General features: G+C 40.4%; 1 protein-coding gene across 4 annotated transcripts in view; it reads right to left on the minus strand.

Moving 5' to 3' along the window:
* Window positions 1–905: 905 nt before the first annotated feature.
* Window positions 906–17,857, minus strand: part of LOC131120076 (stromal membrane-associated protein 1-like) — a 60,042-nt gene continuing 43,090 nt past the window's right edge. For 3 of the 4 annotated variants that reach the window (XM_058065161.1, XM_058065158.1, XM_058065157.1), the window contains exons 9-11: window positions 9,476–9,659; window positions 5,575–5,780; window positions 906–3,714 (exon numbers count right to left, since the gene is read on the minus strand). In XM_058065161.1, the coding sequence (XP_057921144.1) occupies window positions 3,598–3,714; window positions 5,575–5,780; window positions 9,476–9,659 (507 nt within the window). In that variant the 3' untranslated portion in view covers window positions 906–3,597. The remainder of the gene's footprint in view (window positions 3,715–5,574; window positions 5,781–9,475; window positions 9,660–17,857) is intronic. The other variant, XM_058065160.1, reaches the window with a different exon arrangement.

Raw genomic sequence — 17,857 nt, forward strand, 5'->3', positions numbered from 1 at the left:
AATATTCTTTGGACAACAATGAGCAATCATTTACTTTAAATGCACAGAAACATGTTTTGTATTAGGCACCAGAAACTGTAAAGACTAATGTAAATAAACCTGGAGGACATTTCATATGCGTGTAAATGTGTCATGAAGTGAATACGACTTATTGCCCGGCAGAGGGGACCCTGTTACGAGTGGACATGAACCTCTGCATCAATATGGCGTGTGAATGGCGGCTTCTGTGTGTGCTTTTTCTTCTCAGCAACCACAATAACGGGACCGATCCAGCGTTGTCATACGGGTCGCCATCATGTGCTCGGTCGTCCAGGTTTATTTGCTTCGTGCTCATTGTGCTTCTCTTGTACGGCACACAACAAAACACCACAGTTGAAATTGGGATGGTAGCACAACACTGGGTAACGACGCTACGACGATAGATTAGAAATTATGGGTTGTCTCCACATCGCAAAAACACAAGTTGAGCTAATCGGAGATGCTAAATCGCCGTTGAGGTGTGAATGTGAGTGTAAATGGTTGTTGAATGTACTACGTGTCCTGTGATTGCCCCAACTCAGCTGGGATAGACTCCAGCTACTCGGATGGATGCATTTCATTCTGTTCCATGGATGCGATCACAATACACGTCAGTACACGCTTTACGATGTTTAAAGTGCAGTAAAATGCATCACTATGATTCTTCTGTGGTTTCATTTATCTTCGGAAACCATCTCCGAACAAAAGGAACGTTTTTACGATTTTGCAGCCCAACTCCCACTGAACCTGGCGTCAGGAACACCAGACCAGATTTACATCAGCTGAAAGTGATGAGCTTGACACCGACATCCAAGTGCTCAAAACATGGCGTCTGCACGTTTTGGATTTTGGATCATTTCTGTATTTGGAGTGTTTGGATGTTGCCGTGAGATAAAATATACTGTATATTTGCTCATTTATTATGGAATATTAATACGACTGCACAACTACTACCATGTATAGTAGCGACCTTTGAGGTTTCCTACCATAAAAACTTTTTTTTTTTTTACATGTTTCACATCAAACAAATGTAAATATTAGTCAATGACAACACAACTGAACACAAAATGCAAATTTTAAATGAAACATATTATTAATGGGGGAAAAAAAACCTACATGGTCATGGATTTTTACTGATTTATCACACCTCAGTTTGAATGGAAAAGGTTATAAAGCCACTGGGACTCTAGCAAACCACAGCGAGAGCCATTATCCACAAATGACAAAACATGAAACAGTGGGTGAACCTACCTAGGAGTATACGGCCAACAAAAACGACCCCAAGAGCGCAGCAACGTCTCATCCAAGAGGTCACAAAAGACCCCACAAGAATATCCAAATAACTGCAGGCCTCACTCGCTTCAGACATTTGGGAAAATATTCTGTGGTCTGATGAGAGAAAAGTTGTGTGTCCCGCTACATCTGGCGTAAAAGTGGGGTAAAATACGGTGGTGGTAGTGCGATGGTCTGGGGCTGTTTTCAGAATGTCCCGGCCATCTGTTGGTGACTTAAAGCAGAAACCAACTTGGGTTGTGCAGCAGGACAATGATCCTAAACACACCAGCAAGTCCAACTCTGATTGGCTGACGAAAACTACAATGAAGACATTGGAGTTGTGGAGTCAAAAGTCCTGACCTGAATCCTATTGAGATGCTGTGACATGACCGTAAAAAAAAAAAACGCGTTCATGCTGGAAAAGCCTCCAATTTGGCTGAATGACAACAATTCTGCAAAAATGAGTGGGCCGACATTCCTCCACAGCGCTGGAAGAGACTCATTGCAAGTTATTGCAATGCTTGATTGCAGTTGTTGCTGCTTAGCTTTTAGGGGACAATCATGGTTTCACACAAGACCATGTAGGTTTATTTTTTTCTTCTTTAATCATAAAAAGTTGACTTTAAAAAATGCATTTTGTGCTCAGTTGTGTTGTCATCGATTCATATTTTAATATCGTTTCATGATCTGAAATATTGAAGTGTGACCAACCTGCAAAAGTATAAGAAATCTGGAAACACTTTTTTTTTCCAACACTTTTTTAAACACTTTTTCACACCACCGTATACCGTATTTTCTGGACTATAAGTTGCTCCGGAGTATAAGTCGCACAAGTCAAAAAATAAAAAAAATTGTCAGAAAAAAACATACATAAGTCGCACTGGAGTATAAGTCGCATTTTTTGCGGGTAATTTATTTTCCAAACTACTTGACCAAAACAGACATTACGATAAACAATAACAATAAAAGAATAGAAAACAGGCTGAATACGAGTAAGATATGCTAACACAATGCTTATTAGCTACGCAAAAAATAAACATAAACAGAAAAGGTGTTCAATGTTTATATAACATAAACAGTTTTTTTCATTTATAAGTCGCTCTGGAGGCTGCACGGTGGTCTAGTGGTTAGCGCACAGACCTCACAGCTAGGAGACCCGAGTTCAATCCCACACTTGGCCATCTCTGTGTGGAGTTTGCATGTTCTCCCCGTGGGTATTCTCCGGGTACTCCCCACATTCCAAAAAACATGCTAGCTTAATTAGCGACTCCAAATTGTCCATAGGTATGAATGTGAGTGTGAATGGTTGTTTGTCTACATATATGTACCCTGTGATTGGCTGGCCACCAGTCCAGGGTTTACCCCGCCTCTTGACTGAAGACAGCTGGGATAGGCTCCAGCACCCCCCCCCCGCGACTTTTGTGAGGATAAGCGATAGAAAATGAATGAATGAATGAAAGTCGCTCTGGAGTATAAGTCGCAGGAACAGCCAACCTATGAAAAAAAAAATGCGACTTATAGTCCGGAAAATACGGTATATTAAAAGTTATGGATCAAAGTTGCGGCGACTTGGAATCGAGTCGCAATTTTGATGACTTTGGACTTGACTTGACAATACAATCAAATACTTACAACTCATCTTGGACTTTGACATTAATGACTCGGGACCTGACTTGCAAATACTTGAGTTTTTCAGTTAATGTGTTGAATAAAATGTGTCATTATTATGTAATTTTCCAGCAATAAATATTTCCCCACTTGAATGAATCCATTAGAATCCAATCAGGTTTTTTTTTCCCAATACTATGTCTTCAGATATCCTATGTTCTTCAGTTACTACATGAACTGCGCAGTCAAGAATGAGGGATTAGCGTGTCTGGGAGGTGAAGCGCTCATCATTCAGGCTATGGCTCTGTTAAAGATGAAGTACTCACACATCATATTCACACAAATACAGTACTAGTCGGACTATTACCTCTCACAGGTCTATCTGGCTGTATAGAGAAGACTGGGCGGCTACCGAGACCACCACAAAGGAACCATATCTACTGTACGCACTCAATGACTAGGAACTATTTAATAACTCTAATGATATTCTACAACTATAACATTACGATAGTAGATACTCCATCCAGAAGAATTCTTTTTTTTGTGTGTTTTTTAGTCCTCTTCTTCACACAGCACCAACATGAAATCAAATGACGACAAAACATGGCCGACCGCCACGGTGTATTGTCACCTTGGTGTTTGATCGTAACCTTGAAGATGCTGCGACGGAGGGTTGCGGCCGTTTGTTCCACTGCTTCACTTCCACAGCTGAGTGCTGAGGGTCTGTCCGGAGGCGGCTGGCCAACCGGTGGCCGGCGTGCCTGATGGTGGCGCCCCTGCGTTGGTGGCCATGCCCGACATCTGCTGGGATAACTGAGGGTGAAGATGAGATGTTGAAGCAAAACACTCACACTGAATTTACAGCCACCCCCCCTCCCCCCCTAATCACCTCCTGACTCTTCTCCTCCGGCTCCGTTGTACAGCACCTCTTCTCCTCACTCGGCATCTTCCATTATGTCTTATCTATTATGAATGTGCCTAGTATGCACTACTTGTTTATCTGGTCATCTGAGAGCTTTGTGATGTGTGTGTGTGTGTGTGTGTGTGTATGGCCACACACACACACACACACACACACACATAAAGCATTCTCACCATGTGCACGGCAGTAAGTGCACTCATGGACTACATGAGAGACACATTCATGCACTATGGGATCAGACAGCGTCGCTCCATCACTCCTCATATGGTACACGCCTTTGATGGGAAGCGTCTTATATTCTGTCATTAATGTTATTGTTATTATTATTGTTATTATATAGTAATGTTAATATTCGTAATAATATTAATAATATTTATAATATTAATATTATATATTATATATTAATATACTATATTAATATATAATAATTAATATATAATATATAGTATACTATATATAAATGTATAAATAAATTTTAAAAAATATATAAATATATAAATATTATTTTTTTTATTATTATTATATATTATTATTAATGTTATTATTATTATTATTATTATTATTATGTTATTATATTATTAAACGGTACGGGACCAAAAAAAAAAAAAAACCCAAAAAAAACTTAAATTATATTAGGAAAGCAGGAAGTGAACAAATGTAACAGTTACTGATTGTAAAAGTACCAGATGGAGGGGTAGGATTTAATAAGCTTTGCTTCTTCCTACTCCTTTTGGACATGTGGAACTGGGAACTGATTATGGGATGCACTCAATTGTAATCTGATGCATGTTCAAATAAAATAAAACCAATTACCATTACCATTACCAAACATTACTGGTTCTTGAACAACATACATATATAATATAGAATATTCAATTACAAAAGTAGCAGTTCTTTGTTTTTTTCTGGACAGCGTACTTCCTGTTTCTCATCAATGTGATGTAACTTTAATATCATAGACATAACGACAAGCTATTTAAGCCGATAAATAAACTCCAGTTCGGGTGTGTGTCACAGTTAATGTGTTCCCTGGGGGACCTTAGTGGCGAGGACAGGAAGTGATCTCAGAGGTTCAAAGTTGAGTTTTAGCTTATGACCACAACAGTAGCCGGTGTTATTATGTTATTATTATTATTGTACCTGGTCATTTAAAGGTCATTTAAACCTACCTTGTTTGGCCCTTGCCTCATCGAAAACACAGCCACCTTGTGGCCAAAGTGGGGTACTACATTTATCAGAATGCTTCTAATGCTTTTAGGCCATTTAGTTCATTTCAGTTCATTTTAGAATTGAACATGCTTAATTTACATTGTGCTTAAATATGCATATCTTTTTTAAATAATAGGCCTTATTCAACCATAAAACAATATTCATTTAATAATTAATTAATTTGTGAATAATCGTGACGGCGTATGTTCAAATTGCAGTTTATATGATATTCATAAGACGTAATAATACATAGTATTCTACACTGGTCTCTCGGTGTCAACAGGCTGTTATTGCCAGATCTCACAACAGGGTCCCTTAAAATGGGGACCAATCACAGCGGAGTGGGTGTGCCCGGAGGCGGGCCATTAGTGGAATAAATAAAAACAAACAGTTTTGGAAATAAAGATGGAATAGGTGCAAATTCTGGAAGATGTAGAAAGCTTTCTGTGCAGGTTATTGTGTGTCGCTGCTCTGTAGGAGTCCACAGCTCAATACAAAGAGCTGAAAATGAGCACTTTTCAAACAATTGTCTTGCGTATTACCTGGCCCACGTTCCACTGTCCTTGCTGCATGCTGGGAATGTTCTGTCCTTGATTGGCTGCCATCACATTCTGCTGCACGGCCATGTAGCTTCCATTGGGGAGAGTCACACCCGACATCATGGCCCCTCCTCCCATCATGGTGCTGGACCGGCCCGTGGCTGGGTTGAAGCTTTGCTGTGTTACCTGAGGCTGGCCCATATACACACCTAAAACACATCAGTTCAGGCACATTATTTTGACTTAGTTCTTCATCAACGTTTATTTATTTCGATGTTCAAGTACATCGGTCTTTATATTTCTAATTCTCTACATACAGCAGTAGAATGAATCGCTGTCGGATTTTTTCACACAATGGTTGTCTTCGTCATACCACTATGGAGAAGGAATTCAATTGTATGTAGATTTATTTAAAAAAAAATAACAAATAGCTGGATATATGACATCATTGAGGGCGGCACGGCGGTCTAGTGGTTAGCGCGCAGACCTCACAGCTAGGAGACCAGGGTTCAATTCCCACCCTCGGCCATCTCTGTTATCAGAATGCTTCTAATGCTTTTAGGCCATTTAGTTCATTTCAGTTCATTTTAGAATTGAACATGCTTAATTTACATTGTGCTTAAATAAGCATATCTTTTTTTAAATAATAGGCCTTATTCAACCATTAAACAATATTCATTTAATAATTAATTAATTTGTGAATAATCGTGACGGCGTATGTTCAAATTGCAGCATGTGTGCAAACTCCACACGCGTGCATGCATGGGTTTTCTCCACATTCCAAAAACATGCTAGGTTAATTGGCGACTCCAAATTGTCCATAGGTATGAATGTGAGTGTGAATGGTTGTTTGTCTATATGTGCCCTGTGATTGGCCAGTCCAGGGTGTACCCCGCCTCTCGCCCGAAGACAGCTGGGATAGGCTCCAGCACCCCCCGCGACCCTCGTGAGGAAAAGCGGTAGAAAATGAATGAATGAATGAATGAATGACATCATCGACACATTGTATTGGTTTCTAAGTTCCTCTCGTCTCCCTCCCCTTTCCTGCATGGACATGTCCGAACCATCTCAGTCTGGCCTCTCTGACTTTAACATGTAATGTCCCTCTGATGTACCCCTTCCTGATCCTATCCATCCCGGTCACTCTCAATGAGAACCTCAGCGTCCTCATCTCTGCTACCTCCAGTTCTGCTTCCTGTCTTTTCCTCAGTGATAGTCTAGATAACCACTATAAATAACCATGTAAACGCAGTACAAAGCCTCAACATGTCACAATGGTTTCTCCACACACGCCACGTATGCACACTCATCAAACAGTCCCGAGAGCTCCCAGAGTCTGCATTCACTTCCCTGCTGCAGTGGGATCCCAGAAAATGGACCACTTTTCACCACACTGACCTTTCATTTGCGTTCACTATGTCTTTTTATGACTCCTGTGTATGTGTGTGGGTGTGTGTGGGTGTGTGTGTGGGTGTGCATGCCACCATGATGCTTACAACCTATGGATCCAATGTGTATACAGTTGCGCTACTGCAGTCATTTTCAAAATGTACAAACCTTGCATAGAGCAATACTTTGTTTTTTTTTATATTCAGTATAGTGCAATACTTTGTTTTTTATATTCAGTATAGTTACTCCAGACTCCATTCTTTGTGCAATATCTGATCAACCTCCACGTGCAATATATTATGTTCTATGTCAGGGGTGGGCAAACTACGGCCCGGGGGCCACATCCGGCCCGCCAAGTGTTTGAATACGGCCCGCCCAATCTTTCCAAAGTATTTAATTTAAACTCAACATACAACCTGGCATCATGGCCTGAGCCAACCTTTTGATGGTTGTATCAATTTCGTTTTTTGACATGGTCTGTTGTTTACAAAGTGCTCCTGAAAAAAGAGACACAAGCACATAATAATAATAATAATTATTATTATTAGATTATTATAATTATTATTAGAACTATTATGATTATTATAATTATTATATTAATGCTAATTATTATATTAATTATATATAATATTATTGTTATATTTGCATATTTTACATACTAATAATATAATAATTATTATTTTAATGTTATTGTAATTATTATAATATTTTATTATTTTTAAAATATTTAAATATAAATATAAAATAATAAATAATAATAGCAGATTGCATGACAATTTTACAGATACAATAATACCAGGTGGACTGTTACGTGTAAAATATATAGTCTGCCCCCCCCCCCCCGGAAATTTTGTCATATCAATGCGGCCCGCGAGTCAAAAAGTTTGCCCACCCCTGTTCTATGTGAAGTATTTCTATAATGCCTCATATTAACTTACTAGCAAGATCTCAGTGTATGTATTGCGTTTCATAGTATCTGCATACTGTATTTTTTGTATATAACTCTAAAAAAGGTAAAACTGTTGATTTTGTTAATACTTGGGTTGTTTATATTGTTTATTTTTCTGTATTGTGTATTTTGTACTGCTTAACTGATTCTGTACTCTTGCTGCTGTGCAATGCAGATTTCCCCACTGAGGGACGAATAAAGGCATATCTTATCTTATCTTATCTCGTATCATAGAGTTGGGATGTAGAGATGCTGCATAGAGTGACTATACCCGACTGGTTGTTTTTTTCAAAGCTGAACAAAACAAAAACTGCTATTGTTTACCATCAGGGATGGCTAGCATGCTGCATGTGTGACAGCTTTCATATTAAATCTTGTTTTTTTTTTTAAAGACCATTTCACCTTAACATGTGGTCAGGCATCCCAAAGATGGCTCCTGCAATAACAACAAGCTTTTTATAAGCTCAGTCTGCAGTCTCTTGATGTTTGCAATAGCTCACATAAATCTATCAATGAGTATACTCATACCGGTATACAATAAATGGCCATTATGAATATTTTGATTCACTTCATTTGTGAGAAAGAAAATGCAGTATCTATGCTTTAGTCGCTAATGGGCAAACCCGCCCATGCCTTCGCTGTCCGATTGTTTTCACACAATGGTTGTCTTAGTCATACCACTATGGAGAAGGAATTCAATTGTGGACAGTATGTAGATTTATTTAAAAAATAAAAAATAAATAGGTGGATATATGACATCATCGACACATTGTATTGGTTTCTAAGTTCCTCTCGTCTCCATCCCCTTTCCTGCATGGACATGTCCGAACCATCTCAGTCTGGCCTCTCTGACTTTATCTCCAAGGCCTCTAACATGTAACGTCCCTCTGATGTACCCCTTCCTGATCCTATCCATCCTGGTCACTCCCAATGAGAACCTCAGCGTCCTCATCTCTGCTACCTCCAGTTCTGCTTCCTCAGTGATGCTCTAGATAACCGCTATAAATGAGACTCCTGTACTGTACTACAGGCAAAATGCACAGCATACATGTACCGTGTTAGAATCCCACAATATTATGGGATATATTATCCATATATATATATAATAATAATAATAATAATACATTTTATTTGTATAGCGCTTTTCAAGATACTCAAAGACACTTTACAAAAGAATGAAGTTGAATAGAGCAAGTAAACAGAATAAAAGACATACCAAAATACAACATTCATTGGTTAAAAAAGCGGGGCGGGGCACAGCAGTCAGATATAAAAGGTTAGACATTAAAAACAGATTTAAAGAGGTGGGTTTTGAGTGGTTTTTTGAAGGTGGGAAGGTCAGGGCAAGCACGGAGTGAATGGGGGGGGCAAAGAGTTCCAGAGGGTGGGGGCAGCGATGGAGAATATATGGATATATTATGACAATATTCCAATATTACGGGAATAGAAATTGGAAATTAATGACATGCTTCAACTCAGTTGATTGTGTATATGTGTGTTTATGTGTGTTTATGTGTGTGTGTGTGTGTGTTTATGCATGTGTATACAGTACGCTTTTCACGTTACCTTGGCCAGAAGCAGGCTGTTGCTGGCTCTGTGGCTGACTGCCCACGGAGCTGCTGGCATACAGAGACAGGATGGAATCTTTCGATAACAGCTTCTTCTCCTCTGCCTTGGTGGTGGGACAGGTGGAGGTAGAGGAGGAGGTGGTGGAGGAATCTGATGGTTGAGGCACGCTACTGGAGCCTGACTGTTTGGATGAAGACACACAGGCATGAATTCATTCATTCATTCATTCATTTTCTACCGCTTTTTCCTCACGAGGGTCACGGGGGGGTGCTGGAGCCTATCCCAGCTGTCTTCGGGCGAGAGGCGGGGTACACCCTAGACCAGGGGTCAGCAACCTACGGCTCCAGAGCCGCATGTGGCTCTTCAGCCTCTTTGTTGTGGCTCCCTTTGCAATGCTCAAATATTTGTTTTAACACCCAAATGAGGAAAATATGCATCTTTGTAATTACTTTTGAAAAAAATGGGACTTTCTTTGAGACCGTATACTAGCAAGAGTACTTGATCAACTCCGCTTTTTCTCCTCTGAACTACTTTGATACCCCAAAATTCCCTCCAAATCTGGCAGTCAATCAAAATCTTGGGAGACTCGCAATTTGCTCTGGATGTGAGCATGTTGCTACACATTTCTTGCACGGGGAGAACATGCAAACTCCACACAGAGATAGCCGAGGGTGGGATTGAACTCGGGTCTCCTAGCTGTGAGGTCTGCGCGCTAATCACTCGACCGCTATGCAGCCCCTATATTCTGCTGTTAAATTATGTTTCGCGGCTCCATTCTATTTTTCTTCAGTGAGCGAGGGGGTAAAATGGCTCTTTTGATAGTAAAGGTTGCCGACCCCTGCCCTAGACTGGTCGCCAGCCAATCACAGGGCACATATAGACAAACAACCATTCACACTCACATTCATACCTATGGACAGTCAGGAGTCGCTAATTAACCTAGCATGTTTTTGGAATGTGGGAGGAAACCGGAGTACCCGGAGAAAACCCACGCATGCACGGGGAGAACATGCAAACTCCACACAGAGATGCCCGAGGGTGGGATTGAACCCTGGTCTCCTAGCTGTGAGGTCTGTGCGCTAACCCACCGTGCCCAGGCATGAATGATTCCAACCAAAGATGTACAGTACATGCTTAGTGTGCATATAAATGAATTGGATTTAAATTATTTCTTATGTGGGAAATGTATTAGTTTTGAGTCGGTTTTGGTTAGAGCTCGATTTATGACGCTAACCAAGGTTCTACTGTAGCTCCATTTTTTTTGTATACATTCAAAGTTTAATTTCTTCTTACTGAAAAAAGTAATGGCATTTGTAGAGAACATTGTTGTGGTGACCATGAAGGAGTAAGATCACACACGCATTAAAGACTGAATATCTGAATATCTGTGCACTAATTTTGCTCAAACGTGACATTGGCAAAAAATACGAAAAACGCACTTCGGCCATATGGATGATGCACAAAGACATATGGAGTGTGCAAGTTTGTCTTAAAACCTGAAAAAACGTCATTGCCCGCAGAGCAGGTGTCGGCAAACTGCGGCACGGGAGCCACATCCGGACCGCCAAGGGTTTGAATCAGGCCCGACAGTTGCTTCCAAAGTATTTAATTAAAATAAACTTGCAAGTTGCCAGAGTCAATCTGAGACAACCTTTTGATTGATTTAAGTAGCTTTTCACACGTAATTTTTAATAGTCAATGTTTTATTGACTCCATGCATTTCTTGTGGGGTTTTTTTTTTTACACATTTTATACACATGAATGCCATCCATCCATCCATCCATCCATCCATTTTCTATACCGCTTATCCTCACTAGGGTCGCGTGGGTATGCTGGAGCCCATCCCGACTGACTTCGGGAGAGAGGCAGGGTACACATGAATGTATAATCTTGATTTCATGTTTTGTAAAATAAAAAAAAAACATAAAAATTATAGACTGCTCAAAATCAGCAGATGATCAAAAAATTATTTCCCTCACTTTAAATTAAAACGATGCAAAGAGATGTCAGTCAAAAGTGAAGTGACATCTATGTCTAATATATAAAGATTACAGCTTTTATTATGTGTGTGTGTGTGTGTGTGTGTAAATAGGTGACCCACAAAGTGAAAGCCGGGTCGGCTTCACGGCTCCGATAAGCAAAGGCTTGTGAGAAATAGTGGCCCCTGAAACATGAACACACATATACACACAGCTTTGATGGTGTGTTGTGTGCAACTACTTTGCAGGCAGCGCCGCACTCCTGTCTCATTCAGCTGACTCTCTTTGACTGGAAAAGGGGAGGGCGGGGGCAAACCCAGACCTGGAGGGAATTCGGTAAAAAGGAAAAGAGAAAGCAGAACTTGGAAGAGGAAGGATTATGAGGCACTGTGAAACATAAGAGAAGGCGGAGGGGAAAGAAGGACGGAAGATGAAGGAGAAACGAGTGTCATATATGGGGAAAATAAAACATCAGGATGAGAAGTGTGGAGAAAAAATACTCTACAACAGGGGTCTCAAACACGCGGCCCGCGGGCCATATGTGGCCCGCAGGACACTAGTTTGAGGCCCCCGCCTTGATATGAAAGTTTAATGTTTGATATGGATGCTGTATGGTATCATGTACCCAGAAAAAATTATTACGTTTGATTAATGTTCATGTTAAAGGTTAAATAACTGTTAATAGTTATCCTCCCTATCCGTGTGGAAGTGGTAAGTTTTTGGCTATTTAAGTTTAAAGGAAATAACTCGAAGGCTACCGTTTAGGTCGCTAGCTCTCTAGTTTGCGAGTTAGCATGTGTCTCAAGACCCTGCAGTTGCGCAATATGTTGTAAATAAATAATAGTATAAATGTGACTATAGTCGTGTTTTGTCATGTCTACAGGGCTCTAATAATGCTTTGTTCATTTTAATCTGAAAAAAAATAATTTGTCTACCCACCAACTATATGTGGTTTCTTAAGTTTTTATTATTTGCCCTTTTATTATTATTATTATATTTATTTATTTATTACTGATTGATTGATTTTCTTTATTCTTGATTTGTTTATTTATTTTTCATCTTATTTTGTGTAGAAAAATAAAAATTAAGATATTTGAGAACAGTGGAATGTTTTATCAGAGCTTTTATTGTAGAAAATTGGAACCAAAGGGAAGTTTTTTTGAATTTTTTTGTTTTTAATAAATGCATTTTTTTTTTTTTTTTTGGAAAACCTGATGCGGCCCAGTCTCACCCAGACCCGAGCTCCAGTGGCCCCCAAGTAAATTGAGTTTGAGACCCCTGCTCTAGAAGAAAGGGGATGTAGAGTTTAAACAGGACATATACGGACACACACGGCTTTGTTGAGCGAAGTCAGTCCCGGTGAGTCAGGTGATGCTATTAATAGCATCCTTGCTCCTAAATTACAGAGTAGCAGGGAGGTAAATTGTCTTTACTGACGTCACGCTTCAACAAAAGGACTTGACTCTGAGACAGAGCTCGCTCCAAAGCGAGTTCTCACATTGAGAAACCCATTTGCAGACTCAGTGACGGGCAGGCAGGCTTCATTCTTTCTTAGAATAATATTTCTTAGAAAAATATTAAAAATAATATTGGCGGACTAGAGGCCGTGACTCGGTCATCTGGCTCTGAGGGTCTGGCTGATGCCTGATGGAACACGTTTGCTTGGACAATGGTTGTCTTCGTCATATCACTATGGAGAAGGAATTCAATTGTATGTAGATTTATTTAAAAAAAAATAACAAATAGCTGGATATATGACATCATCGAGTTATCAAGTTATTCCCGTCTCCATCACCTTTCCTGCATGGACATGTCCGAACCATCTCAGTCTGGCCTCTCTGACTTCATCTCCAAGGCCTATAACATGTAATGTCCCTCTGATGTACCCCTTCCTGATCCTATCCATCCTGGTCACTCCCAATGAGAACCTCAGCGTCCTCATACTATCTGCTACCTGCAGTTCTGCTTCCTGTCTTTTCCTCAGTGATACTGATATAGATAGAGAGTACTGTACTGTACTACAGGTAAAATGCACAGCATACATGTACCGCGTTAGAAACCCACAATTTTATGCTTCGCTGATAATGAGATTTTGCACTTCCCTGAACACACCATAGTTTAAGGTGCATAACTCCCCGGAACAAAACAAAATAAAACAAACGATGCACACATGTTTCTGTGCTACGGCATCTAGGAGAAGGATGATTTTCGGGAATAGAAATTGGAAATGAATGGAATAAAAGGAATGAAAAGTTTGCATTAAGATGCGGCAGCTAAGTTTCTGCCATGCATAGCTTGGATTACGATAGTTAATTAGGATTTTGGTGGGGGAAAAAAAAATGCAATAATTTCCGGCCTGGAAGCTAGAGCAATATGCACACAAGATTATTTTCTTCAACTGATAGATCTGACCCATTTCCCTTCCCTTCCAAATGGTTTTCCATCCAAACCATGTTACAACCAATTATGTACAAAGACTTTTGGGAGTAATAAATTAGACAAGTGAAATGAATATTTTATCTTTTCCGTGTCATAATACATTGGAATTTGAAGGATGACCAGACATTTTCATTTGGAGAGAACAAACTTTTTCCATGAGCGCCACATACTGAGAAGACAAAGGATGCGAGGAGATCATAATACCCTCTATGAACAGTTCTGTGTGGGTTCCGTCCTCAACATGCTACTGAAACCGCCCTCCTAAAGATCACCAACAACCTCCTCATGGAAGCAGATTCTGGACTACTTACCGTCCCCATCCTCCTTGATCTGAGTGCAGCCTTTGACGCAATTTCTCACACAACCTCCTCAATAGACAATCCTCCCGTTACTTCAGGCATGCCTCAAGGCTCTGTACTGGGACCCCTCCTATTCATTATTGACCTTTCCGCTCTCAGCAATATGATAAATACAATATTCATTTTCATTGCTTACACCTCTCGAGCAAAACAAATTCTTGGATGACCAAAAATGTCATCAAACTCAACTGTGAAAATACAAAAATCCAGTTTTTCTCTCAACATCAACATCAGTCTCCCCCGCCCCTTCAGGTTAAGAGTCTGGGTGTCACCCTGGATAGCTTGCTATCATTCAAATCCCCCATCAATAACATTACCAGGTCTGCATATTTCCATCTACGCAACAGCAATCGCCTACGCGCTTCTCTCGGCCCCCGTGCTACCTCTATTCTTGTTCACAGCCTGGTTCCCTCCCGTGTTGATTATTGCAACTCTCTCCTTGTCAGCCTCCCTCACAATTCTCTCCATGAGCTTCAAACGGTCCAGAATTCAGTCGCCCGCATCATCGCCAGAACTCCTTCGTTTCACCACATCCCCCCCATCCTGCAGCATGTCCAACTGGTTACTCATTACATCTAGAATAGAATGGAAACACTATGGAAGCCATCTTGGTTGGAATATCACTACCTCAAATAATGAATAATAATTACAAAAATAATCAATGACTGCTGTTTCGTGGTTACATGTCGTATCCTCGTCACTAGACGTCAGTGATGTTAAATCGATGACATTGTTAGATTCCATTACCTTGCATGGAGTCAGCCATGTCATATCCGACATATTTGAATGAAATAAAAGTTATCCTCTCACTCCGTGTGGAAGTGGTATTCATTCATTCATTCATTCATTCATTTTTTACTGCTTTTTCCTCACGAGGGTTGCGGACGAGAGGCAGGGTACACCCTGGACTGGTCGCCAGCCAATCACAGGGCACATATAGACAAACAACCATTCACACTCACATTCATACCTATGGACAATTTGGAGTCGCCAATTAACCTAGCATGTTTTTGGAATGTGGGAGGAAACCGGAGTACCCGGAGAAAACCCACGCATACACGGGGAGAACATGCAAACTCCACACAGAGATGGCCGAGGGTGGAATTGAACCCTGGTGTGGAAGTGATATATTCTTGGTAATGTTTGAGTGCATCACATAATCAGTTCCCAGTTCCACATGTCCAAAAGGAGTAGGAAGAAGCAAAGCTTATTAAATCCTACCCCTCCATCTGGTACTTTTACAATCAGTAACTGTTACATTTGTTCACTTCCTGCTTTCCTAATATAATTTAAGTATTTTTTTAAATTTATTTTATAAATGTGGATTTTATTAATTAAAAAAATAATTTTTATTTATTTATTCTTGGCTTTTTACTTTGTCTTTCATTCCCACTCTGTTTGAAACACTTTTAAGTTTAGAAAAAACTAAAACACAGAAGCTAACTAGTTAGTGTGCAATGTGGTTTAAGCAAAGAATTTTCTAAAATTGTTGGTCTTGCTTGAAAATGCACGCATTTAGTTATATTCAATGTTTACATATATTATATGGCTCTCACAAAAATACATTTTCAAATATGTGGCCTTGATGGCTCTATATGATATAGGGTTTCTTGAAGCCAATTGTATTTTTTTTTTTTATTCTACTGTCGTAAATGACTCAATATCTGCCTGGCAAGAGACAGTTTGCGTTATAGTATGCGGCCTTTTGTCTTTTAGCTACACTGACATTAACGCAACACAACATAAACACATCCACATAGCATGTGATATGTTGCGGGGCTCCTAGCAGCACATTGTGTGATAGAAAGGCACCACAACAAGGCTCCATTATGTTCGCTCAAGGCCGGGGGTGGGTTTTTTTCGTAGTTTCACACACACGCCCGTGCACACACACACACACACACACACACACTTTTTTCTGTGGTTTTCCATCATTGCTTGAATCCACCACTCCCCTGTGATAGACCATCTGTGTCTTTAAAGCCACAATCGGACAGGTGTGTTTGTGTTCCCGTAATTGGAATAATCTAGAGAAAACAAACTAAGAAAAGAGCGAATCATAAAAGAACAAGAAAAAAATGGTCAGCAGTTCATTACATCACGTCCCCATTCCTCCACAATGAACGGCTCCCCTTCTTTTTTACTCATCCCAGTGGCTCTCCACTTTTCTTCATCCCTTTATTGTGTTCCGCTCTGAAATCGGGCATCTGAATAACCGGTCAAATAATGGTCATTCGCTCTGTGTGCCAAGTAACACAATATAATGAACCCTCCTGTATATGCCTCCTTCTTTCTTTCTATTCTCTTGGACGTCCAAAATTGTTTACTCAGATCCATGTTGCCATTTATCTATGAAGGCTTCCCGAACAAATGCGACACTTACGATTTATCCCATCGACAAAGTCACTGTTGTGGTTTCATTAAATTACATTAAGAACATTTTGAACAGCAACACACATTTATCTTAATGGCTGAATCCATTATGGACTGTCTTAAAGGCAACTGAAATTTGGCACATTTCATGGCCCGCTGCCTTCAGATTGAATTTCTGTTCATAATTAACTCCTAATCCACAACCGAAAGTGTGACATGAAAACAAAATGATCAGCAGCAGATGTATTATAATAAAGAGTTTGCAATAAAAGCACACAATACAATCACCAAGACGGGCTTGAATGTCTAATTGGGATTTCAATTAAGGAATGCCGGAATTCTCATCATACATTCATTCATTCATTCATTCATTTTCTACCGCTTTTTCCTCACGAGGGTCGCGGGGGGTGCTGGAGCCTATCCCAGCTGTCTTCGGGCGAGAGGCGGGGTACACCCTGGACTGGTCGCCAGCCAATCACAGGGCACATATAGACAAACAACCATTCACACTCACATTCATACCTATGGACAATTTGGAGTCGCCAATTAACCTAGCATGTTTTTGGAATGTGGGAGGAAACCGGAGTACCCGGAGAAACCCACGCATGCACAGGGAGAACATGCAAACTCCACACAGAGATGCCCGAGGGTGGAATTGAACCCTGGTCTCCTAGCTGTGAGGTCTGCGCGCTAACCACTAGACCGCCGTGCCGCCCTCTCATCATACAATAGTACAATAAATACAGTCGTCCCTCACTAGTACATGGTTCAAATTCCGTGACTTATAATACAGAGCGGACGAGTGGTTAGCATGCAGGCCACACAGCTAGGAGACCCGAGTTTGATTCCATTCTAAGGCATCTCTCTCTTGCATGTTCTCCCCGTGCATGCATGGGTTTTCTCCGGGTACTCCGGTTTCCTCCCACATTCCAAAAACATGCTAGGTTAATTACCGACTCCAAATTGTCCATAGGTATGAATGTGAGTGTGAATGGTTGTTTGTCTATATGTGCCCTGTGATTGGCTGGCCACCAGTCCAGGGTGTACCCCGCTTCTCGCCCGAAGAGAGCTGGGATAGGCTCCAGCACGCCCACGACCCTTGTGAGGATATAGAAAAACAGTTTCATGCTCCAATACAGCCTATTATTTGTCAAAAATATTTATATTTAAGCAGATTTTTTTTTGCTTTTTTTTTTGCTTTTTTAAGTATAAAAATGCCTAACTGAAAA

This window comes from Doryrhamphus excisus, chromosome 2 (assembly GCF_030265055.1).
Source record: "Doryrhamphus excisus isolate RoL2022-K1 chromosome 2, RoL_Dexc_1.0, whole genome shotgun sequence".
NCBI classification, from domain to species: Eukaryota; Metazoa; Chordata; class Actinopteri; order Syngnathiformes; family Syngnathidae; genus Doryrhamphus; species Doryrhamphus excisus.